Raw genomic sequence first — 27367 nt, 5'->3', positions numbered from 1 at the left:
TTTGTCACCCACAACAATACTTTACAGATTTTTGGATACTTCACAACCAATAAATACTTTTCAAGGACCATATCAGAGCAAGTTACTTTCGTAATATCCCTCCTAAACCCATTTTACACCATTAAGTACTTATCTTGTACACCCACAACTATACTTTACAGCTTTTTGGATACCTCAACACCAAGAAATACTTTTCAAAGACCTTTTCAGAGCAACTAATTGTATTAATGTCCCTCCTAAACCCCTTGTCCATCTTGACGTACTTATCTTTTTCAATTAACACTATACATTAAAGACCTATCGTATCATCATAGCTAGGTAATACACTTCAAATAACATATATCACCAAGTTCCTTTCCTAATAACAATCTTAGCACCATTTTCTAATCTGAATCACAAATCATCGTCAACTATACATATAAAGAAAAGCTTTTTGGTCGTCTCAAAAACAAGACATACTTTTAAAAGACCATTAAAGAGCAATTTCATTTCTTAACGACCCTTCTAAACCTATTTTTCAACTTGAATTAATTATCTTTTTCACCCTCAAATATACTTTACAGCTTTTTGGATACCTCAACACCAATAAATACTTTTCAAAGACCATTCCAGAGAAAGTTACTGTCTTACTATCCCTTCTAAACCCTTTTTCCAAATAGAAGTACTTACCTTTTTCAAAAACAACTATACTTTAAAGCTTTTTGGTTATCTCAACACCAAGAAATACTTTTCAAAGACCATTTCAGAGCAAGTTACTTTCTTAATGTCCCTCCTAAGCCCTTTTTTCAATTTGAAGTACTTATCTTTTTCACCCACAACTATACTTTACAGCTTTTTGGTTACCTCAATACTAAGAAATAACTTTCAAAGACCATTTAAGATCAAGTTACTTTCTTAATGTCCCTTCTAAGCTAATATTCCAACATGAAGACTTTATCTTTTTAACACTAAACTTAAATAAAAATATATTAGGATACAACATCAACACGAAATACATTTCAAAAGACCTTTCAGAGCAAGTTACTTTCTTAATGACCGTCCTAAACCTATTTTCCAACTTTAAGTACTTATCTTTTTCACCCACAACTATACCATACAGCTTTTTGGATACCTCAACACCAAGAAATACTTTTCAAAGACCATTTAAGAGCAAGTTACTTTCTTAATGTCCCTCCTAAACCTATTTTAAAACTTAAAGTACTTATCTTTTTCAACCACAACTATACTTTACAGCTTTTTGGATACCTCAACAACAAGAAATACTTTTCAAAGACCATTTCAGAGCAAGTTACTTTCTTAATGTCCCTCCTAAACCCATTTTCCAAGTTGAAGTACTTATCTTTTTCACCCACAACTATACTTTACAGCTTTTGAATACCTCAACACCAAGAAATACTTTTCAAAGACCATTTCAGAGCAAGTAACTTTCTTAATGTCCCTCCTAAACCCATTTTCCAACTTAAAGTACTTATCTTTTTCATCCACAACTATACTTTACAGCTTTTTGGATACCTCAACACCAATTAATACTTTTCAAAGACCATTTCAGAGCAAGTTACTTTCTTAATGTCCCTTCTAAACCCATTTTCTAACTTGAAGTACTTATCTTTTTCACCCACAACTATACTTTACAGCTTTTTGGATACCTTGACACCAATAAATACTTTTCAAAGACCATTTCAGAGCAAGTTACTTTCTTAATGTCCCTTCTAAACCCATTTTCCAACTTGAAGTACTTATCTTTTTCACCCACAACTATACTTTACAGCTTTTTGGATACCTCAACACCAAGAAATACTTTTCAAAGACCATTTCAGAGCAAATTACTTTCTTAATGTCCCTTCTAAACCCATTTTTCAACTTGAAGTACTTATCTTTTTCACCCACAACTATACTTTACAGCTTTTGGGATACCTCAACACCAAGAAATACTTTTCAAAGACCATTCCAGAGCAAGTTACTTTCTTAATGTCCCTCCTAAACCCTTTTTTTAACTTGAAGTACTTATCTTTTTCACCCACAACTATACTTTACAGCTTTTTGGATACCTCAACACCAAGAAATACTTATCAAAGACCATTTCAGAGCAAGTCACTTTCTTAATGTCCCTCCTAAACCCTTTTTCCAACTTGAAGTACTTATCTTGTTCATCATAACTATTCTTTACAGCTTTTTGGTTACCTCAACACCAAGAAATACTTCTCAAAGACCATTTCAGAGCAAGATACTATCTTAATGTCCCTCCTAAGCCCATTTTCCCACTTGAATTAATAATCTTTTTAACCAACAACTATAATTTACATATTTTTGTATACCTCAACACCAAGAAATACATTTAAAAAGACATTTCAGAGCAAGTTACTTTCTTAATGACCGTCCTAATCCTATTTTACAAGTTTAAGAACTTATCTTTTACACCCACAATTATACTTGAAAGCTTTTGAATACCTCAAGACCAAGAAATACTTTTCAAAGACCATTTCAGAGCAAGTTACTTTCTTAATTTCCCTTCTAAACCCATTTTACAACTTGAAGTGCTTATCTTTTTCACCCACAACTATACTTTACAGCTTTTGAATACCTCAACACCAAGAAATACTTTTCAAAGACCATATCAGAGCAAGTAACTTTCTTAATGTCCCTCCCAAACCCATTTTCCAACTTGAAGTACTTATCTTTTTCACCCACAACTATACTTTACAGCCTTTTGGTTACCTCAACACCAAGAAATACTTTTCAAAGACCATTTCAGAGCAAGTTATTTCCTTAATGTCCTTTCTAACCAATTTTCCAACTTGAAATACTTATCTTTTTCATCCACAACTGTACTTTACAGCTTTTTGGTTACCTCAACACCAAGAAATACTTTTCAAAGACCATTTCAGAGCAAGTTACTTTCTTATTGTCCTTCCTAAACCAATTTTCCAACTTGAAGTACATATCTTTTTCACCCACAACTATACTTTACAGATTTTTGGATACCTTATCACCAAGAAATACTTTTAAAAGACCATTTCAGATCAGGATGCTTTCTTAATGTCCATCATAAATCGATATTACAACTTGAAGTACTTATCTTTTTCAACCAAAAATATCCTCTACATATTTTTGGTTACATCAAAACGAAGAAATACTTCCCCTGGAAGAAGAAAAGGCCTAAGACATACAAAATTTAAAGTTCACTTCTAAATTTTTCCCTAAAAGATAGGAGAAGTTATACCATGATTGTGATTATTTTTTATGAAGATAAAAAGTTTCACTTTAATTATAAATTTTCTTAAATTCAGTTCCAACCTTTCTCGAAGAGTTGAAAAAATTTAAAGTTCTGTTCCAAATATTTCCCTGGAAGAAGAAAAGTTCAACTTCGATTCTGAATTTTCTCAATGAAAATGAAATAAGTTATTGATCAATTCTATTTTCTCAAAATATTATAAAATTTTCCACTTCAATTCAGATTTTTCTCAAAGAGATGAAAAAAATTAAAATATTGTTCCAAATTTTTCTTAGAAGATAGAAAAGTTCAAGTTCTAATCTGAATTTTACCAAAGAACACAATTCAATTCTAATTTCTCCAGAGAAAATAAAAAGCTTCCACTTCAGTTTTAAGTTCACCAAGACATAAAAAATTAAAGTTCAGTTCTAAATTTTTACATAGAAGATAGGAAAAGTTATACTATGATTATGATTATTTTCCATGAAGATAAAAAGTTTCACTTTAATTCTAAATTTTCTTAAATTCAGTTCCAACTTTTCACATAGAGATGAAAAAATTTAAAGTTCTGTTCCAAATTTTTCTTAGAAGATAGAAAAGTTCAAGTTCTGCTCTGAATTTTACCAAAGAACACAATTCAATTCTAATTTCACAAGAGAAAATAAAAAGCTTCCACTTCAGCTTTAAGTTCACCAAGACATAAAAAATTTAAAGTTCAGTTCTAAATTTTTCCGTAGAAGATGGAAATGTTATACCATGATTGTGATTATTTTCTATGAAGATAAAAAGTTTCACTTAAATTCTAAATTTTCTTAAATTCAATTCCGGCTTTTCTCAAAGAGATGAAAAAATTTAAAGTTCAGTTCCAAATATTTTCCCGGAAGAAGAAAAGTTCAACTTCGATTCTGAATTTTCTTAATGAAAATGAAATAAGTTATTGATCATTTCTATTTTTCCAAATAATATAAAAAGTTTCCACTTCAGTTCAGATTTTTCTCAAAGAGATAAAAAAATTTAAAATACTGTTCCAAATTTTTCGTAGAAGATAGAAAAGTTCAAGTTCTCTTCTGAATTTTACAAAAGAACAAAATTCAATTCTAATTTCCCCAGAGAAATTAAAAAGCTTCCACTTCAGTTTTAAGTTCACCAAGACATAAAAAATTTAACGTTCAGTTCTAAATTTTTACATAGAAGATAGGAAAAGTTATACTATGATTTTGATTATTTCCTTTGAAGATTAAAAGTTTCACTTCAAATTTTAATTTTTCTCAAAGAAGTGAAGAAAAGTTCAACTTCGATTCTGAATTTTCTCAATGAAAAGGAAATAAGTTATTGATCATTTCTATTTTCCCAAAATGATATAAAAATTTTCCACATCAGTTCAGATTTTTCTCAAACAGATGACAAAATTTAAAATACTGTTCCAAATTTTCCATAGAAGATAAAAAAGTTCAGGTTCTCTTCTGAATTTTACCAAAGAACATAATTAAATTCTAATTTCTCCAGAGAAAATAAAAAGCTTCCACTTCAGTTTTAAGTTCACCAAGACATAAAAATTTAAAGTTGAGTTCTAACTTTTTCCATAGAAGAAAGGAAAAGTTGAACTATGATTGTGATTATTTTCCATGAAGATAAAAAGTTTCATTTTAATTCTAAATTTTCTTAAATTCAATTCCGACCTTTCTCAAAGAGATGAAAAAATTTAAAGTTCTGATCCAAATATTTTCCAGGAAAAGAAAAGTTCAACTTCGATTCTGAATTTTTTCAATGAAAATGAAATAAGTTATTGATCAATTCTATTTTCCTATAATAATATAAAATTTTCCACTTCAATTCAGATTTTTCTCAAAGAGATGACAAAATTTAAAATATTGTTCCCAATTTTTCATAGAAGATAGAAAAAGTTATACTTTGGTTGTGATTATTCTTCATGAAGATATGGAGCTCCACTTTAATTCTAAGCTTTCTCGAAGAAGTGCAAAATGTACAAGTTCTCTTCTGAATTTTCTTAGAGAGGAGAAAAAAAGTTAGCTCAATTCTAAAATTTACCAATGAAAATGAAAAAGCTTCCATTTCAGTTCATAATTTCTCAAAGACATAAAAATTTGAAGTTCAATTCTAAATTTTTCCATAGAATATAGGAATGGCTATACTATGATTGTGATTATTTACCATGAAGATAAAAAGTTTCACTCTATTTCTAATTTTTCTTAAATTCAGTTCATTCATATAACCACCAAAAATAATAGGTTAGGTTAAATTAGGTATAAATAAATATTAATAAATAATTAGAAACATTTCTCCATGTTTAAGTTAGGCTAGGTTAGGTTAAATTATCATGAGCGCTCATGATAAGCTAACCTAACCTAACTTAAACATGGTAAAAAGATTAAATTAGGTTAGGAGAGTCTTAGCTTAGAGTTTTAGTTAGAGTTATTGTTTAGTTTAGTTTTAGTTAAGAGTTATAGCTTAGAGGATTAACCTAGAGTCTTACAATAAAGATTTAGTTACATTTAAATTTTATTATAAACTAGCAGAGCCACAAATCTCCAAAATATTGCATAGAAATGACAAAATCGTACATAGGAGTCGATTAGGTTAGGTTAGAAGTTCTGTTTCTCCATTTGCAAGTTAGTATAGTTTAGGTTAGATTAATTAGTTAATAAGTTAGGTTAGTATGGTTAGATTAGGTTACCTTAAAGTCTTAGATTAGAGTTTTATTTAGGGTTGAGGATTTTCCGGCGAGTATGGTTAGGTTAGGTTAGACTAGATTAAGTTAGGTTAGATTAGGTTAGGTTAAGTCAGCATAGGTAAGCTAGGTTAGGTTAGCTAAGTTAGGTTAGATTAGCTAGTAAACATCTCTCCATGTTTAAGTTAGGTTAGGTTAGATTAGGTTAGGCTAGATTAAGTTATGTTAGGCTAGGTTAAGTTAGGTTAGGTTATCCTATGTACGCGCGCGTTTGTAGGCTAACCTAACCTAACCTAACTTAACCTAACCTAACATAACTTAATCTAGCCTAACCTAATCTAACCTAACCTAACTTAAACATGGAGAGATGTTTACTAGCTAATCTAACCTAACCTAACTTAGCTAACCTAACCTAACTTACCTATGCTGACTTAACCTAACCTAATCTAACCTAACTTAATCTATTCTAACCTAACCTAACCTAACCATACTCACCGGAAAACCCTAACTAAAACTCTAATCTAAGACTTTAAGGTAACCTAACCTAACCATACTAACCTAACTTATTAACTAATTAAGCTAATCTAATCTAACTTAAACGTGGAGAAACCTAACCTCTATCCTAACCTAATCTAACCTATGGTTTTGGTATTTATATGCAATATTGTGTAATTTTGTGGCTATGCTAGTTTAGACTAAACTTCAACTCTAACTAAATCTCTAAGCTAAGATTCTAGGCTAAACCTCTAAGCTATAACTCTTAACTAAAACTAAACTAAACAATAACTCTAACTAAAACTCTAAGCTAAGACTCTCCTAACCTAATTTAATCTTTTTACCATGTTTAAGTTAGGTTAGGTTAGCTTATCATGAGCGCTGATGATAAGTTAACCTAACCTAACCTAACTTAAACATGGAGAAATGTTTCTAATTATTTATTAATATTTATTTATATCTAACCTAACCTAGCCTATTGTTTTTGGTGGTTAGATGAATGAAATGAATTTAAGAAAATTAGAAATAGAGTGAAACTTTTTATCTTCATGGTAAATAATCACGTCATAGTATAGCCATTCCTATCTTCTATGGAAAAATTTAGAATTGAACTTTAAATTTTTATGTCTTTGAGAAATTATGAACTGAAATGGAAGCTTTTTCATTTTCATTGGTAAATTTCAGAATTGAGCTAACTTTTTTTCTCCTCTCTAAGAAAATTCAGAAGAGAACTTGTACATTTTGCACTTCTTCGAGAAAACTTAGAATTAAAGTGGAGCTCCATATCTTCATGAAGAATAATCACAATCAAAGTATAACTTTTTCTATCTTCTTCGAAAAATTGGGAACAATATTTTAAATTTTGTCATCTCTTTGAGAAAAATCTGAATTGAAGTGGAAATTTTTATATTATTTTAGGAAAATAGAATTGATCAATAACTTATTTTATTTTCATTGAGAAAATTCAGAATCGAAGTTAAACTTTTCTTTTCCGGGAAAATATTTGGAACAGAACTTTAAATTTTTTCATCTCTTTGAGAAAGGTCGGGATTGAATTTAAGAAAATTTAGAATTAAAATGAAACTTTTTATCTTCATGGAAGATAATCACAATCATAGTATAACTTTTCCTTTCTTCTATGGAAAAATTTAGAACTCAACTTTAAATTTTTATGTCTTGGTGAACTTAAAACTGATGTGGAAGCTTTTTATTTTCTCTGGAGAAATTAGAATTTAATTATGTTCTTTGGTAAAATTCAGAAGAGAACTTGAACTTTTATATCTTCTATGGAAAATTTTGACCAGTATTTTAAATTTTTTAATCTGTTTGAGAAAAATCTGAACTGAAGTGGAAAATTTTTATATTATTTTAGGAAAATAGAAATGATCAATAACTTATTTCATTTTCATTGAGAAAATTCAGAGTCGAAGTTGAACTTTTCTTCACTTCTTCGAGAAAAATTAAAAATTGAAGTGAAACTTTTAATCTTCATAGGAAATAATCAAAATCATATTGTAACTTTTCCTATCTTCTATGTAAAAATTTAGAACTGAACATTAAATTTTTTATGTCATGATGAACTTATAACTGAAGTGGAAGCTTTTTATTTTCTCTGGAGAAATTAGAATTGAATTGTTTTCTTTGGTAAAATTCAGAAGAGAACTTGAATATTCACGATCAAAGTATAACTTTTCCAATTTTCTATGAAAAATTTGGAACAGAACTTTAAATTTGTTTCATCTCTATGTGAAAAGTCGGAACTGAATTTAAGAAAATTTGAATTAAAGTCAAACTTTTTATCTTCATGGAAAATAATCACAATCATAGTATAACTTTTCCTATCTTCTACGGAAAAATTTAGAACAGAACTTTAAATTTTTTATGTCTTGGTGAACTTAAAACTGAAGTGGAAGCTTTTTATATTCTCTGGAGAAATTAGAATTGAATAGTGTTCGTTGGTAATATTCAGAAGAGAACTTGAACTTTTCTATCTTCTATGAAAAATTTGGAAGTATTTTAAATTTTTCATCTCTTTGAGAAAAATCTGAACTGAAGTGGAAAATTTTTATGTTATTTTGGGAAAATAGAATTGATCAATAACTTATTTCATTTTCATTAAGAAAATTCAGAATCGAAGTTGAACTTTTCTTCTTCCGGGACAATATTTGGAACAGAATTTTAAATTTTTTCATCTCTTTGAAAAAGGTCGGTACTGAATTTAAGAAAATTTAGAATTAAGGTGAAAATTTTTATCTTCGTAGAAAATAATCACAATAATGGTATAACTTTTCCTATCTTTTACGGAAAAATTTAGAACTGAACTTTAAATTTTTTATGTCTTGGTGAACTTAAAACTGAAGTGGAAGCTTTTTATTTTCTCTGGTGAAATTAGAATTGAATTGTGTTTTGGTAAAATTCAGAAGAGAACTTGCACTTTTCTATCTTCTACGAAAAATTTGGAACAGTATTTTAAATTTTTTCATCTCTTTGAGAAAAATCTGAACTGAAGTGGAAACTTTTTATATTATTTGGAAAAATAGAAATGAACAATAACTTATTTCATTTTCATTAAGAAAATTCAGAATCGAAGTTGAACTTTTCTTCTTCCGGGAAAATATTTGGAACTGAACTTTAAATTTTTTCATCTCTTTGAGAAAAGCCGGAATTGAATTTAAGAAAATTTAGAATTAAAGTGAAACTTTTTATCTTCATAGAAAATAATCACAATCATGGTATAACTTTTCCTATCTTCTACGGAAAAATTTAGAACTGAACTTTAAATTTTTTACGTCTTGGTGAACTTAAAACTGAAGTGGAAGCTTTTTATTTTCTCTGGTGAAATTAGAATTGAATTGTGTTCTTTGGTAAAATTCAGAAGAGAACTTGAACTTTTCTATCTTCTAAGAAAAATTTGGAACAGAACTTTAAATTTTTTCATCTCTATATGAAAAATCGGAACTGAATTTAAGAAAATTTAGAATTAAAGTGAAACTTTTTATCTTCATGGAAAATAATCATAGTCATAGTATATTTTCCTATCTTCTATGTAAAAATGTAGAACAGAACTTTAATTTTTTTATGTCTTGGTGAACTTAAAACTAATGTGGAAGCTTTTTATTTTCTCTGGAGAAAGTAGAATTGAATTATGTTCTTTGGTAAAATTCAGATTAGAACTTGAACTTTTCTATCTTCTAAGAAAAATTTGGAACAATATTTTAAATTTTTTCATCTCTTCGAGAAAAACCTGAATTGAAGTGGTAAATTTTATAATATTTTGAGAAAATAGAATTAATGTATAACTTATTTCATTTTCATTGAGAAAATTCAGAATCGAAGTTGAACTTTTCTTCTTCCAGGGAAATATTTGGAACAGAACTTTAATTTTTTTTCATCTCTTTGAGAAAGGTTGGAACTGAATTTAAGAAAATTTAGAATTAAAGTGAAACTTTTTATCTTCAAAGAAAATAATCACAGTCATGGTATAACTTTTCCTATCTTCTACGGAAAAATTTAGAAGTGAACTTTAAATTTTTTATGTCTTGGGCCTTTTCTTATTCCGGGAAAAGTATTTCTTGGTGTTGAGGGAACCAAAAAGCTTTAAAGTACAGTTGTGTTTAAAAAAGATGATTACTTCAAGTTCGAAAAAGGGCTTAGGAGGGTTACTAGGAAAGTAAATTGCTTTGACATGTTCTACGAAAAGCATTTCTGGGTGTTGAGATAACCAAAAGGCTGTAAAGTGTAGTTGTGGTTGAAAAAGATAAGTACTTCAGGTTGGAAAATGGGTTTAGAAGGGACATTAAGAAAGTAACTTGCTCTGAAATGGTCTTTGAAAAGTATTTCTTGGTTTTGAGGTAACCAAATGGCTGTAAAGTATAGTTGTGGATGAAAAAGATAAGTACTTCAAGTTGGAAAATGGGTTTAGAAGGGACATTAAGAAAGTAACTTGCTCTGAAATGGTCTTTGAAAATTATTTCTGGGTGTTGAGTTATCAAAAAAGCTGTAAAGTAAATTTGTGGGTGAAAAAGATAACTACTTCACCTTGGAAAATGGGTTTAGGAGGGACATTAAGAAAGTAACTTGCTCTGAAATGGTCTTTGAAAAGTATTTCTTGGTGTTGAGGTATTCAAAAGCTGTAAAGTATAGTTGTGGTTGAACAAGATAAGTACTTCAACTTGGAAAATGTTATTAGTACTGTTATTAATAAAGAAACGTTAACATAATTTTTATTTGCTTTGTATTTATGTTTGTTGATTTTAAATAAATGATGTAATTGTTAGTTGATTGAGAAACAGTTAATGACTCATAGTTGTAATTTGGTTTTTTGAGGTACATTATGAATTGATAGTGCTTCCACTTTGTCTTTGAAATTTGTTACTTTGGATGTTATCAAAATAAAAGTTATAAAATATAGTTGAGTGTTAAAAACATAAGTACTTAAAGTTGAAAAATAGGTTTAGGAGTGTCCTTAAGAAAGTTACTTGCTCTGAAATGTCTTTTGAAATGTTTTTATTTGTGTTGTGGTATCCTAAAAGCTTTAAAGTATAGTTGTGTGTGAAAAAGATAAGTACTTCATGTTGGAAAATGAGTTTAGGAGGGACATTAAGAAAGTAACTTGCTCTGAAATGGTATTTGAAAAGTATTTCTTGGTTTTGAGGTATCCAAAAAGCTGTAAAGTATAGTTGTGGGTGAAAAAGATAAGTACTTCAAGTTGAAAAAAGGGTTTAGGAGGGACATTAAGAAAATAACTTGCTCTGAAATGGTCTTTGAAGAGTATTTCTTGGTGTTGAGGTATCCAAAAAGCTGTAAAGTATAGTTGTGGGTGAAAAAGATAAGTACTTCAAGTTAAAAAAAGGGTTTAGGAGGGACATTAAGAAAGTAACTTGCTCTGGAATGGTCTTTGAAACGTATTTCTTGGTGTTGAGTTAACCAAAAATCTGTAAAGTACATTGGTGGGTGAAAAAGGTAAGTACTTCAAGTTGGAAAACTGGGTTGTGAGGGGCACTAAGAAAGTAACTTGCTCTGAAATGGTCTTTGAAAAGTATTTCTTGGTTTTGAGGTAATAAAAAAGCAGTAAAGTATTGTTGTAGGTGAAAAAGATAAGTACTTAAAGTTGGAAAATGGGTTTAGGAGGGATATTAAGAAAGTAACTTGCTCTGGAATGGTCTTTGAAAAGTATTTCTTGGTGTTGAGGTATCCAAAAAGCTGTAAAGTATAGTTATGGGTGTAAAAGATAAGTACTTCAAGTTGAAAAATGGGTTTAGGAGGGACATTAAGAAAGTAACTTGCTCTGAAATGGTCTTTTAAAAGTATTTCTTGGTGTTGAGGTATCCAAAAAGCTGTAAAGTATAGTTGTGGGTGAAAAAGATAAGTACTTCAACTTGTAAAATAGGTTTAGGAGGGACATTAAGAAAGTAACTTGCTCTGAAATGATCTTTGAAAAGTATTTATTGGTGTTGAGGTAACCAAAAAGCTGTAAAGTATAGTTGTGGATGAAAAAGATAAGTACTTCAAGTTGGAAAATAGGTTTAGAAGGGGCATTAAAAAAGTAACTTGCTCTGAAATGGTCTTTGAAAAGTATTTCTTGGTGTTGAGGTATCCAAAAAGCTGTAAAGTATAGTTGTGGGTGAAAAAGATAAGTACTTCATGTTGGAAAATGTGTTTAGGAGGGACATTAAGAAAGTAACTTGCTCTGAAATGTTATTTGAAAAGTATTTCTTGGTGTTGAGGTATCAAAAAAGCTGTAAATTATTGTTGTGGGTGAAAAATATAAGTAATTCAAGTTGGAAAATGAGTTTAGGAGTGACATTAAGATAGTAAATTGCTTTGAAATGGTCTTTGAAAAGTATTTCTTGGTCTTGAGGTATCCAAAAAGCTGTAAAGTATAGTTGTGGATGAAAAAGATAAGTACTTCAAGTTAGAAAATGGGTTTAGGAGGGACATTAAGAAATTAACTTGCTCTGAAATGGTCTTTGAAAGGTATTTCTTGGTGTTGAGGTATCCAAAAAGCTGTAAAGTGTAGTTGTGGGTGAAAAAGATAAGTACTTCAACTTGTAAAATAGGTTTAGAAGGGATATTAAGAAAGTAACTTGCTCTGAAATGGTCTGTGAAAAGTATTACTGGGTGTTGAGGTAACCAAAAAGATGTAAAGGATAGTTGTGGGTGAAAAAGATAAGTACTTCAAGTTGGAAAATGGGTTTAGAAGGGACATTAAGAAAGTAACTTGCTCTGAAATGGTCTTTGAAAAGTATTTCTTGGTGTTGAGGTATCCAAAAAGCTGTAAAGTATAGTTGTGGGTGAAAAAGGTGGGTACTTCAAGTTGAAAATGGGTTTAGGACGGTCACTAAGAAAAGAACTTGTTCTGAAATGCCTTTTGAAAAGTATTTCTTGGTGTTGAGGTATCCAAAAAGCTGTAATGTATAGTTGTTGGTGAAGTAGATAAGTACTTCAAGTTGGAAAATGGGTTTAGTAGGGACATTAAGAAATTAACTTTGTCTGAAATGTTCTTTGAAATGTATTTCTTGGTTTTGAGGTATCCAAAAAGCTGTAAAGTATAGTTGTGGATGAAAAAGGTGGGTACTTCAAGTTGAAAATGGGTTTAGGACGGTCACTAAGAAAAGAACTTGTTCTGAAATGCCTTTTGAAAAGTATTTCTTGGTGCTGAGGTATCCAAAAAGCTGTAAAGTATAGTTTTGGATGAAAAAGATAAGTACTTCAAGTTGGAAAATGGGTTTAGGATGGACATTAAGAAAGGAACTTGTTCCGGTCAGGACCTTCTGATAGGGTTCTACCGATTATGTAATCGATTTCTCAGAAATCCAATTGTCTTAGTCGATTACGCCATTCTATGCCCATATATGGACCCCCGTCATGACCTTCTGATAGGGTTCTACCGATTATGTAATCAATTTCTCAGAAATCCAATTGTCTTAGTCGATTACGTCATTCTATGCCCATATATGGACCCCCGTCATGACCTTCTGAAAGGGTTCTACCGATTATGTAATCAGTTTCTCAGAAATCCATTTGTCCTAGTTGATTTCGTCATTCTATGCACATAAATGGATTCCCGTCACGAGCTCCTGATAGGGTTCTACCGATTATGTAATCAATTTCTTGGGAATTCTCTCCCTTCGATTACGCAGTCAATATATCTCTTCCCCACCTTCCCCATAGAAACAAGAAATTAATTCCCATTTCTTGAATCAATAATTCCCCTTAGAAACAACAAATTAATTCCCCTTTCTTAAATCAATAATTCCCCCTAGAAACAACAAATTAATTCCCCTTTCTTGAATCAATAATTCCCCTTAGAAACAACAAATTAATTCCCCTTTCGTGTCAAATCAATCAACCATGACATCATCTGTCGGTTAATGGTGTTTTTATGATAATCATCCATCTGAAAAGTCATTAAAAGGATATATTTTCTTTTATTTTTAAGTCTTTGGTGATTGTTTACCTAATCTTCATTTTGTTCCATATTTTATTTCTTAATTTTTTTCAATGTATAAAACGAAATATTACCTGTAATGAAAATTGATCACAGTCGACTGTAACAGGCTATATCGAACTAAAGCAAAGTAATAACTAATACCTAAGAACAATAATGCATAATATTTAGTGTGATGATACTAGCTGTGTCAGTATAATAATATTAACGTTTGGATAAGATTTTGTTTGTGAAGTTTTTACCACACACTTGTAAGATATTTCTCAGTTAATAATTTTATATAGTTCTTTAACGTAAAAACACTTTTTTAATAAAGCAAAACAAACTAAGGAAGGACTTATCTTGGAAAAATGCAGTCAGGGCCAATAACTGATTTCAAGTAGGATATCAGAGTTTAACTCACGTTCTAAATCAGTCATGTCCAAAAGCTTCAAGTTCGGTTCAAATAGGATTTTAGTTAATATTTATTAATAATTATGGGCCCCGGTATTCACCACATCGCAGGCTTGTATATATTTTATTTTGTGATCACGCATTAGTATAACCATCACGTCATCCTTTAGTTCCTAAATCATGATATGTCACTTTCGTTTTTTATTGGTTATGATTGTCGTTTTTACACATCTTGCAGCCGGATATTTTACAGTTCTTCACTTTCGTTTTTGAGTCGTTGTTATTCTCGCTGCTGCATATCTTCTAACCACCTGTTTCTTTTTCCTTAGTTTTGGTTTTGTATTCATTCTGATCCTCGTTTTCGCATGTCTTGTAATTGCATATTTCTTTTTTCTTGACTTCTCTGGCAGGCTTGTATTGAAACCCAAAGAACTCTATGAAGGCCAGGCCCTTTTGAGAATTTGTGACCTCTATGAAGGCCAAAGGCCTAATACATATAAAACACGTAAATTCCGCAAGAAAGAGACAAATAAAGACACTGGGACAAGCAAACCCCCACCGAGACACACAGGGACAGAGCATGAGAGCGACAAAAATTCATGGAAACACATAAATTCAGACATACAATCAGACAAAGACAGGCACTGGGACAAGTAAACACCCGCCGAGACACACAGGCAAAGAGAGTGAGAGAGACAAAAACAATTCAAACACACAGATTCAGACATACAAACAGACACTGGGACAAGCAAACAACCGCCCAGAAACACAGATACAGAGAGTAAGAGAGACAAAAACGCATACAAATACATAAAGTCAGACATACACGAAGACAGGCACTGGGACAAAAAAACTCCTGTCCAGATGCACAGGCATAGAGAGTGACAAAAATAAATACAAACACAAAAATTCAGACATGCAAACCGACAAAAACAGATACAGACACTAGGGAAAGCAAACACCCGCCCAGACACACAGGAGTAGAAATTGAGGGAGAAAAAAACACATACAAATACAAAATTCAGACACACAAACAGAAAAAGACAGACACTGATACAAGTAATCACTCACTCAGAAACACAGGCACAGAGGATGAGAGAGACAAAATTGCATACAAATAAATAAATTCAGACATGCAAACCGACAAAGACAGGCACTAGGACAAGCAAACACCCGCCCAGACATGCGCAAGCAGAGAGAGTGAAAGAGACAAAAATATGTACAAACACATTAATTCAGACATTGAAAGAGACAGAGACAGACACTGGGACAAGCAAACACTCGCCCTGACACACATGTACAGAGAAGAAGAAAGACGAAAACAACAGATTCAGACATACAAACAGACAAAAACAGACACTGAGACAAGCAAACATCCACCTAGACACAAAAGCACAAAGAGTGAAAGAGACAAAAACGTATACAAACACATAAATTCAGACATGCAAACCAACAAAGACAGATACTGGGAAAAGCCAACACCAATATTTTGAGGATACGCCAGCAACTCCATCATTTAGAATATTTATTCAAAAGTTTTTTAAGTCTTTGATTTTGTTACATATCTTATTTCTTAATTTTTCTCTATGCATAAAGAGAAATATTACCAGTGATGAAAAGTGATTACAGTCAATTGTAACAGGCTATATCGAACTAAAGCAAACTAATAACTAATACCTAAGCACAATAATGGATAATATTTAGTATGATGATACTAGCTTTTTTAGTATAATAATATTAACTTTTGGTTAAGATTATGTTTGTGAAGTTATAACCCCACTCTTTTAGGATATTTCACTGTTAGATATTTTATACAGTCTTTAACGTAAAAACACTTTTTAAGAAAGCAAAATAAACTAAGAAAGGACTTATCTTGGAAAAATGCAGTCAGGGTCAATAACTGATTTCAAGTGGGATGTCAGAGTTTAACTCACGTTCTAGATCAGTCAAGTCCAAAAGCTTTAAGCTCGGTTCAAATAGGGTTTTAATAAATATTTATTAGTAATTATAGGCCCCGGTATTTGACACGCGGTAGGCTTTTATATATTTGATTTTCTGATTACGCATTAATATAACCATCACGTCATCCTTTAGTTCTTAAATCTTAAGGTGTTACTTTCATTTTTAATTCGTTGTGCTTGTCGTTGTTACACATCTTCTAACCGGACATTTTACTGTTCTTCACTTTCATTTTTAAATCGTTTTGATTCTTGCTGCTGCATATCTTCTAACATCCTATTATTTTTTTCTTCCTCTTCGTTTTGTATTAGTTCTGATCTTCGTTGTCACACGCCTTGTAATTGCATATTTCTTTTTTCTTGACTTCTGCGACAGGCTTGTATATGGTTTATTCTATAATTAAGCATTAGAATGATCATCACGTTATTCTTTATTTTTCACTTATGATGTGTCACTTTCGTTTTTATTTGTTGGGTTGTCACCGTCGCATATTTCCTATCTGTAAATTTCTTTGTTCTTCACTGGTAGATAACTAGGTTCCATTTTTCTCTCCGGCATAGGAAGCAGTAAACCGTATCAAGTTATAGCATTCATCCGTATCAACCGTATCAAACACACAGATTCATACCTACAAACAGTCAAAGAAAGACACTGGGATAAGCAAACACCCGCCCAGACACACAGGCACAGATCTTAAAAGAGACAAAAATACACACAAATACATAGATTCAGACATACAAACAGACAAAGACAGGCACTGGGACAAGCAAACACCCAGCCAGACAAACAGGCACAGAGAGTGAGAGTGACAAAAATGCATACGAACACGTACATTCAGACATGCAAACCGACAATGACAGTCAAAGACACTGGAACAAGCAAACACCCGCCCAGACACACTGGCTTAGAAAGTGAGAGAGACAAAAACACTTACAAATATGCAAATCATACATACAAACATACCAAAACAGACACTGATACAAGCAAACAATCGCTCAAAAACACAAGAGCAGAGAGTGAGAGAGACAAACATGCATAAAAACAAATAGATTCAGACATGCAAACTGATAAAGAAATGCACTGGGGGTATAAAATACCCTCCCAGACACACAAGTACTGAGAGTAAGAGAGAAAAAAATATATACAAACACATAGATTCACCCGTAGAAAGAGACAAAGATAGACACTATGACAAGCAAACACCTGCCCAGACACACAGGCACAGAGAGTAAGAGAGACAAAAACACATACAAATACATAAATTCAGACACACACACAGACAAAGCCAGGCACAGACAGTGGAACAAGCAAACACCCGCCAGGACACACAGGCCTAGAGGATGAGAGAGACCAAAACACATACAACTACAAAATTCAGACATACAAATAGACAAAGACAGACACTGATATAAGCAAACACTCGCTAAGAAACGCAGGTACAGAGGGTGAGAGAGACAAAAACACATACAAAATTATAAATTCAGACATGCAAACCGACAAAGACAGGCACTGGGACAAGCAAACACCCACTTAGACACACTAACAAAGAGATTGAGAGAGACAAAAAGGCACACAAACACATAGATTCAGACATGGAAAGAGACAAAGCAGACACTGGGACAAGGAAACACCCGCCCAGACGGAAATGAACAGAGAGTGAGAGAGACAAAACGCATAAAAATACATAAATTCAGACATACAAACCGATAAAGACAGATACTGGGAAAAGCGTACACCAATATTTTTACGGTACGCCATCAACTCCATCATTTAGAATATGTATTCAAAAGTCAGAGATACAAGAACAGCAATTTTCAGACACAGATACTACTACCAGGCGCACTTCAAATATTCCATTTGCTGTCATCTTTTCATTTATAGTCATAATGGCAAAAAAAATTTTCACTAACCCAAGTGCGGCCATCTATTTTCATTTAGATATAGATGGCAGCAAACGGGTTTTTTTACCTTTAGTGCTGCCATCTATTGGAGTAGGTGGCAGCACTTGGGTTGGTAAAAAAAATATTTTACAGATTCTCAGGTCATAGATTCTCAAAATTTCCTGGCCTTCATAGAGCTCATCGGCCTTCAAAAGTACCTGGCCTTGATAGAGGTCACAGATCCTCAAAATTTCCTGGCCTTCAAAAGCACCTGGCCTTGATACAGGTTACATTTTCTCAAATGTGCCTGGCCTTCATAGAGTTCTTTGGCCTTTAAAAGGAAATGAACTTGATACGGTTCACTGCTTCCTATAGCAGAGAGCAAAATGGAACCTAGATTTCTACTTTCACTATTTGTTTTTGGCTCGTCCAGATTCTTACTGTTGCATATCTTTTGACCCCATGTTTCTTTGTTCTTCCTTTTCGTTTTGATCAACCTCATCCTTGTTGTCACATGTCTTGTAATCGCATATTTTTGTTCTTCGGTTTTATTTTTGGCACGTTCTCATTCTTGCTGTTGCATATCTTCTAACCCCACAATTCTTTTTTCTGTCTAATTTCTTTGTTCTTTCTAAACTTTTTGTAATCCTCGTTATTAGTTGTCTTGTAGCTGCATATTTCTTTGTTCTTCCCTTTCGTTTCGATTCATTGTAGTTCTCGCTGCCCCTAATTTTCAAACCTCATATTTTTTGTTCTTCGCTTTCGACTCATTCTCACTGTCGCCTATCTCCTAACCGCATATTTCTTTGTTCTTGACTTTCATTTTTTATTCGTTCTGATGTTTGTTGTCGCAAGTCTTGTAAGAGCATGTTTTTTTTTCTTCACTTTTGTTTTGACTCGTTGTAATTGTCGTTGCCGCAAGTATTCTAACCCCATATATCTTTGTTCTTCGTTTCCGTTGATCATTACTTCAGATATTTTTAATGCCCTTTGCCTTAGCTTCTCGGAATGGTCTTGTAAAATTTGATAGTCTAGGTTTTTCATTTTCACTCATTGTAAATTTACGATGAGTTTTTTTGATCAACTTTTTATTTATTTTGAGCAATACTTAATTTACGTTTTTGTCCTCTTGGCATTGTGAAACTGCTTAAAACACCTTTTGTAAATCAACTCATTACCAGGACCGTTTAAACAATTTTCAAGAGGGAAGGGGACCAAAAGTATTTTTTTTGGGGGGGGGGGGCTACAAAAAAAACTTTTAAAACGCATCAAAAATTTGTATATATTCATTTTTCTTACATTTTTATGATCTCACCAACATTTCGGGGTGTGTGCGTGGGGGGGGGGGGGGTGATACAGCCTTTTCGTATAGAATTCTTCCCATGCACATTTTCTACCTAGATATTAAAATCAGGGAATTACGTTTAATATTCATATATCTTGGTTATATTATCAACGGGCCCGAGTAAATTGCGGCTCGGACACAATGCTTAAATTTCAAAATAGAAACGAACAGCATGAACCTCATGAGCACTAATACCCTCCCATGGGTATGAGGTATACGTAGCAAAAACTAAACTTTTATAAAAAAAAACATTCTTATGATGCAAATGTCTTACTTTGTTGGTCGTTTTATGCTGTTCTAAATGAAAAAGGCTTTTCTAGGAGGTCATGAGGGTAAAACAGTCTTCAATTTCCCTTTTAAGCCTTAAAAGATTGAATTCTGAAAACCCACGCCATTGGCAAAGAAATCCCTTACGAAACGATTTGTCACATCGATCAAAAATTTGTTCCCTTTTGTTTTTGATTCTCAAGACCTTCTAGGTTAGATATTACTAATATGCCTAAAATGATGCTTGTGTAGCTGAAATAGCATGACGTTCTTAAAATAGAATTTTTAAAAAGAAAATCGCTTACGCCTTTTAGGTAAGGTGAACCGTACATACCGGGTAACTACCTCGTACCCTTAGGAGATTATTCTGTTGCCAATCAAACTGCTGAGAACTTATTACCTTAGAAAAAGGGATTTTCTTAATTTTATCTCCGAACTAAGCGCTTAGTTCTCAGGTTTTTTTCTTTATCATTAAGCTTCTTTCTCCTCTGATGAAAAGAACTTGACAGGAATATCACGAAATATGCCATTAGTTTACATTCCTTTTAGTGGAAAGAATAGTTTTCTTAGCAGTTTCGCTTAGAATTATGAAAATTAAGACTAAATAAAGACACAAATTCGTACTTTAAAGTAGAAAATTTGCTGTTTCCAGCCATTCCTGTGGTCAAACGTGTAACAGATTACTACAAAATCAAAACACCAATTTTTTTGTAGAGCTTATGATATATTTTTTTTGCAATTAATCCTGTGAGAGAGGGGGTATACTACCTAGTACCGCCTCAGATATACCTCGGAGTTGAGTATTTATCAGAAAGCTGTTAAGTATGTCCCTCATTATGTTAAACATGCGGTAGCACAGTGAATTGATGCTCTGCTTGGCAATAAAAAGCCCAGAGTTTAATTTTAACCTTGGGCAACAGGCTTCTTACCTGTCCATGTAAAGAAAGAAACGTCAGGACGTATAATTGAACGAAAAAAACGTGTAGTTGAAACGTCATTTCGGCGTCCTATGCGCCATCAAAGGTTTTGGAGGATCTTTTTTACTTTTTTCAGATTATGTTCCAAAGTCTCTCTAATATAAATGTTTATTTTTTCGTTTTGAATTTTGCCCTTTACAAGAAGTGCTTCTAAAGCACGCTTTTAATGAGGTAGTAGTATATGCATCACAGGGTTATAATAAAACATACGATTCGACTAAAAAAAAGAAGTAGGATATTTATGAAAAATCCGATTGACTAAATGTTACAACTAAATTTTACATTTCCCTGGAACAATTTAGTGACATGATCAGATCTATTACCGTAATGTTCCAGTCAGCTAAAATTTACTCTTCACGGATTACTTAATTAAAGGTCTTAGCTGCTTTTTGCACAAATCTGATAATTTTATTAATGAATTGAAAACTACGTTAGTGTTTTATAAATCACCATAAAAAGCTGATTCATTTTCTGATGTATCTATTGTTATTAAAATTTCCTTTTTTAGTTTCGGTTACTTTAAGCAAAATTTACTCCTTAATTAAAATTTGTTGCCACGAACTGCTTGATCGTGGTTTGGGTGCATCCGAAGAAGGAACAACTATTGTCATATTTTGCACTTGAAATACTGCTACTACTACCCCTACTACTGCTACTAACAACTCACTGCAGCATAGAGCCGCCTGAAGGTAACAAAGCTGTACACACTTCTCCTAATTCAATTAAAGGTTTGCTGTTAAGAAATAAGTGGAATTTTTAGATACCAGTGGAGATTTAGTTGGTGATTTATCTGGTTAAACAGTCGTTATCTTCAAATTTTTGTTTTTGTCTCAAAATTAAAATGGCAGTTATATTATATTCAAGCAAGAAGATTCTAGAAAAAAATACTTGGTTGCATCTCTGAAGTTTATACGAGCATCCCTTCCAAAAGAATCATATATGCCCCCAGGGTATAATTTACAACGCAAGCCCCCGGGCCCTGGGGGTTCTGTCGAAACCGGGTATTTGTTATCTGATCAAAGCTTGGTTGCATCGATTCGTGTCCGGATTCAGGAATTTAATATTCTGGTCAGGCTTAAAACGACAGGAGATAAAAATTAATGTTCAATTCAAGCTTATAACGACTAAAAATGAAACAAAGAACAGTAGGCCTTGCCACACCTCAGTGTGACTTCATCATTATAAAGAGATATACTTGTGGTTTTGGTAGTGTATCCACCTTTACGATCCCTGCTCTCTGTTTGGGGTTGCTGTTTTGTTCTATTAATCTGATTAAATAGAATTGTTGAAAGATCTGAAAAATCTGAACGACCAAATTTGCAAGTATTAAGAGTTGGCCCATCACTTTACTCATACTCTTTAAGCGATGGACTGCCATTTGTCCATTTTGAAAAATGCTGCAGATTGCTTTAACAATTACAAATGGAAATTAAAAAAAAAACTTATATCAGCATCATTTTTTTGCTTTAGAATGAACTGAAGTTTAAGACACAAATATTGACGAATTAAGTATTCTTTACGAGAAGTGAATGGGAATTCACATTCTTATTTACACAAAAAAATAGATTATTTACTTCATTTATTGAAATCGGATTGAAAAAAACCGTAGTAAGAGTGAATCTACCACCCCCTCATACCCTTTAAGGGTGAGATTGTCATTTCCACTTGATTGAGAACTGAACAGAATAACATTATTAAATCCATACAGTGTTTGTTAGCAACATACAAAATACTTTTAGCAACTACAGATTGCTAATCAGTGAATATCCTTCTTGGGAAATGTTAGATATTTTGTATTCTTGTAGACTAAGACTTAGAATTTAGAACTTCTACCTCTCGGGCTCTCAAACCTGATGGATTGATATTCTGCGCTAAATGGTCAAGTTACGTTGTGGTAAGTATAACCTTTCACACTTTTAAGCTACGGTCCTTTTAAGCCAAGCTAGATTAAACAAAAACTATAAACCATTCAAATCGTCGTCTTAATACTTCATAATCATCATAAGCAAACTATTGAAAAATGAAAATTTAAAAAGATTAAAAATTTAAAAAACAAAATAGGAGATTAGAATAGATTTCGATCAAACTTTATGTTTCGGCAGCTTAATTTTAAGCTATAGTACAGTAACCAAATTTTGTCTAGTGATATTTTGTAAGTATTCTTTGAAAGAGAAACAAGTAAAAAGGAAACTCATCTCAGAGTTATGAATGTTAGAAATTGTTAGAAAGTTAAAAAATACATTTGATTGCGAATTATAATCACTTGTTATTACTATGAGGGTATCAGCCTTTGAGTTGCAGAGCATTTGCAACTTCGGTTCAAAGCTCGCATGGATTTGGGTCGACGTTCTAATACTTAGTATATTCCAGATGTTCTGCTTTGTATGATCCGCTGAATGAATAATGAAATTTTCCCGTTTTATAATAAGAAAGTTTTTTTTAGGAACTCGTAGCGAGCTGATCCTTCAGTCTTCGGTGGATGACAAAAGCGGGTACATGCAAAATAAGGGTCGAAGGTTTTCAAGGGATCCTAAATGTCCATGTGGCTACAAAAAGGCCGTCCGAGCCACTTTAATTCTAATACCACTTCTTGGACTTCATTACATATTGGTCCCATTTTATGAGGATGAAACATTAAATCTTGATGATCTTCCACCACCTGATGACCAGAGTGTAGGACCAAATTCATGGCATGTGGTTTATCAAATGATTTTAGCGGTTACTGCTTCATTTCAGGTAATTCCGATGCAAACTTTGCTATCGTTTATCATCTCATATTAGTATATGCATATCCTTATGTTTTTTGTTTTGTCCTATATTTACTCGAAAAATGGCACTCATTTCACCCCAAATTCGGTCTCAAAGGCTAAAGTATCATTTGCACTTTGCTGAAAACGAAATGCTTTTCGAACAACGTCTTTTCATTTGCCATGGCATGAAAAATAAAAAGTTGAAAAATCAGTATAGTTTACAGAAATGAAAAACATACACTACATCTCCATACATCTCCTTAGAAAACATACACTACGACTCTCCATTTACTTTTACTAACACAAGATGACAAACAACGGTAAGCATGCTGCTTCTTATCATGGTTGCAGCGGCAGCTGCAACCTAGTAAAGAGCGAACCATAGCACATAGTAATCAAAAGTTGAAAAACCCATTTTCAAAAAAAACTGCCTAGTGAGACAAAATTACCATTTGACACTGAATCAGGAATGGTAACTATTGTTTTGGTTAATCTTAAAGTAAAAGTTTATTGCGATAAGGAATTTGCAGTGATTTAAAAAAAGCCTCAAACCCCTCGAAAATGGCGTCAAATCAAAATGAAAAGTGTACCATTGGAACCAGCATAGTCGAAAATCATATATAGGGGAATTACAGTCCCCCTCCCTGAACAACAAGGAAAATCCCTTTTTTTTGCATCGGTAGCACTGATCTGTCTCCCGTTATTTTGTATTTTTTTGGTTTGTTTTTTCTTTCTTTTTTTCAACAGGCCTAGAGGGCTACCAGAACATCAAAGAGAGATGCTTAATGGCTCATTAAAAAGCTATTTCTCATATCTACGTGCTTTTTATAAATCCCGCCATATGCAAGTGTAATATGGCGCTAAAATGGCACTTTTTGTGTGATTTCTCAGGGGTGGCACTAGCAGGCTACCAGAACATCGTAGAAAGATCTTTAATAGCAGAACAGATCGTAGAACAGATCATTTAAAATATACTGCTCATATCTACGTCTTTCATATTCCACCATCAGTAAGTTCCGTATGGCACTAAAAACGGTACTTTTGGTGCCGTGTCTCAAGGGGAAAAGCTGGGACTATTGGGCTAGCAGAACTTATAAGTGATGTTTAATAACTCATTTGAAAGCTATTGCTTTTATATACGTGTTTTTTTTCAATTTTACCATTCGTAAGTGCGATATAGCACTGATAACAACACTTTTGATGCCACTTCTTAAATGGAAAAGCTCTGCAGTACAGAACAAGCACTATTGTAATAGTTTTGTTCCAGAACGCTTAACTGGAGGTTCTTAAGAGCCCCTCCCGTACATTTCCCTCCCAGCCCCCTTAGTAAGTTTCATAAATCGTCTGCTCATCAGTAAGCTACTGAAACATTAGCAGGCTACCACACAGTCGTAAATAGACGTTTAATGGTTCAATTAAAAGCTATTACCTATATTTACTACGTTTTTAAAAGTTCTACCATCTATTAGATTTCACAGATTTTAATGTTAACTAGTTTCCGAGGAGAATTTGCAATGAACTCTTTACAATGAACATCATAGAGAGATGCTTAAGAGCTCATTCAAAAGCCAATTCACATATGTACGCGGTTTTATATAAATTCCGCTGTGTGCAAGTGCCATATGGCACGAAAACAGGCACTTTTTATGCCGTTTCTAGAGGGGTGGGGCTAGCGGGCTATAAGAACATCTTAGATAGATTTTTGATAGCTCATATAACAAATATTACTCATATTTACGTTATTCTTATAAATTTCACGATCTGCAAGTTTCAAATAGCACTAAAAATGACACTTTTGATGCCATGTCTCAAGTGGAAAAGCTGGGGCTAGTGGGCTACCAGAACTTTTTAGAGTTATGTTTAATAATTCATTTGAAAACTTTTGCTCATATCTATGTGCTTTTTATCAATTCTACCATTCGTAAGTGAGATATACCATCGAAAACAATATTTTTGGTGCCACTTCTTAAGTGGAAATTCTTGGAATCATAAAACAATATCATTGTAATAATTATGGTCCAAAACCCTTAACTGGAGGTTTTTAAGAGCCCCTCACATATACTCCGCCTACTCATCTTACGAGTAAAAGATTATTGCGAAAACAAATTAACTAAAACTAAAAACTTTTCAACTAAAAATCTACCAAAAATTAAGCTTGAACTACAGTTTTAAATTGAACCGTCAAACTTCACTCTGAGATGAAGTCTCTCTCCTAGCTCTAACAGCAGTAACTGAGGGGAAGGGACGTCCTTGCCCCCTTAGTTTTTTGCTCTTGCCTAGGTTTTGAAAAAAACCTTTTTGGATGATTTCATTGGAAAAGGCACTTGTTTCATTTAAAAAAGCCGGGGAAACAACCGGAAGTGCACTTTGTGAGAATGTGCTATCAAGTCAAATTTATAAAAAGCGATTAGGTATAAATATAAGCTTTTCAATGAGCCCAAAACTGCTCTCTTTTGTTACAGTAGCCTTCTAGTTTCTGCTAGTCAGTAGGTGATTTATAAAGCCCTGTCTTCATTATGGTTTTTTCAGGCGAAGTCGGCCGAGTAAAAATAGCTTTTTGCTCATCAAAAAACAATCTTTCCTGGGAAATATGCATTATTTTGTGAAGCATGGATAATGAATTTTATGTTCCAGACTGAAAGTTTTTCTTAGCTGTAAAGGTTGTTTTCAGTATATTCTAGAGGTGTCTTATCCCCCCTAGATCGGTGATAATTAGAAATATAAGTTTTCAAGTGAAACTAAGAAGTGACATTAAAACGTAAATATATATATATATATATATATATATATATATATATATATATATATATATATATATATATATATATATATATATATATATATTTTTTTTATATATATATATATATATATATATATATATATATATATATATATATATATATATATAAAACTAATACAAAGAAACCAACTAATTATGTTTCCCTGTGCTTTTAGGATTATACAAAACTAGCGCTTTACTGAAAACACAAAATAATATAGGCGTTTTGGTACAGTAAAAGCAAACCAATTAAGAACACTTTTTACAGAATAAAATATTATCAATCCCATTTAGGATCAATCCCTTGTAAGATACAGCAACAATCCATTTTTAAATTTTGCATTATTTTTTTTACGTTTAACTTGGTATCACTTCTGCACAATGGCTCAGTTCAATGACTGACTCTGGTTTTGGTTCTGGAAAGGACATGTCATGATTATTCTGTGCACAAGTTAAAAGTAAAGCCATCTTCATAATATTAGGACTATAGACTAGCTTTAGAATTTGTATCATAGCTTGAACTTAACTTTTGTATATAAAGAAATAATCGGATTTCCAGAGTTCATATTATGTCTTATTTGATCTTCATTTCAAGTAACACAAAAGCATATTTCTTACAATTTAAAACTGCATATTACCCACTATTGGTATTATAGCTAGTGAGACCAAAATGATGCTTGATAAATCAATCCAATATTTCTGTATGATGTTCATTTACTCAACGGTTATAAAAAATATTTAGTTTTACGCTTGTGTTTTTAAGATAATTTTACTTGTATATTGAAAGTTACTGCGGTCACAACTGGTTTAAGACTATGAAAATCTTTATAGATTCGTTTAGTGTTGTCAGGCTACATACTCACTTTTGACTCTTAAATTAATAACCCTGTTTTTTATACTTGACTTTTGTGTTTTCAGTAAAGCGCTGGTTTTGTATAATCCGAAAAGCACAGGGAAACGTAATAAGTTGGTTTATGTGTATTAGTTTTATTGATATATATTAAATAGACTGTGAAGTAATAATTTTTGTCCGTTTAAGTTTCAACTTCGCTCTTTACTTCCCTCGGGAATTTTTTTTAAATTAATCTGAACTAAATATTTGTCAGAATGGATCGTCTAATTATAAGAGAAATAAATTGAAGCTAAAGGTTGGATAAGTGTGCTAGTTTCGC

The 27367-nt window shown here is 32.3% G+C and overlaps 1 protein-coding gene across 1 annotated transcript in view; it reads left to right on the top strand.

The window, feature by feature from the left end:
• The window catches only part of LOC148954007 (parathyroid hormone/parathyroid hormone-related peptide receptor-like), a 405761-nt gene that overhangs the window by 281582 nt on the left and 96812 nt on the right, over nt 1-27367 (top strand). Inside the window, exon 9 of the mRNA XM_089086079.1 lies at nt 23110-23402. Coding sequence (XP_088942205.1) covers nt 23110-23402 — 293 coding nt within the window. The remainder of the gene's footprint in view (nt 1-23109; nt 23403-27367) is intronic.

The sequence above is a fragment of the Artemia sp. Qi Xiang Cuo genome, chromosome 3, assembly GCF_049724085.1.
Source record: "Artemia sp. Qi Xiang Cuo chromosome 3, ASM4972408v1, whole genome shotgun sequence".
Classification (NCBI taxonomy): Eukaryota; Metazoa; Arthropoda; class Branchiopoda; order Anostraca; family Artemiidae; genus Artemia; species Artemia sp. Qi Xiang Cuo.
Note: the sequence above shows the minus strand (reverse complement) of the source record. Positions and strands in the feature narration are given on the sequence as shown.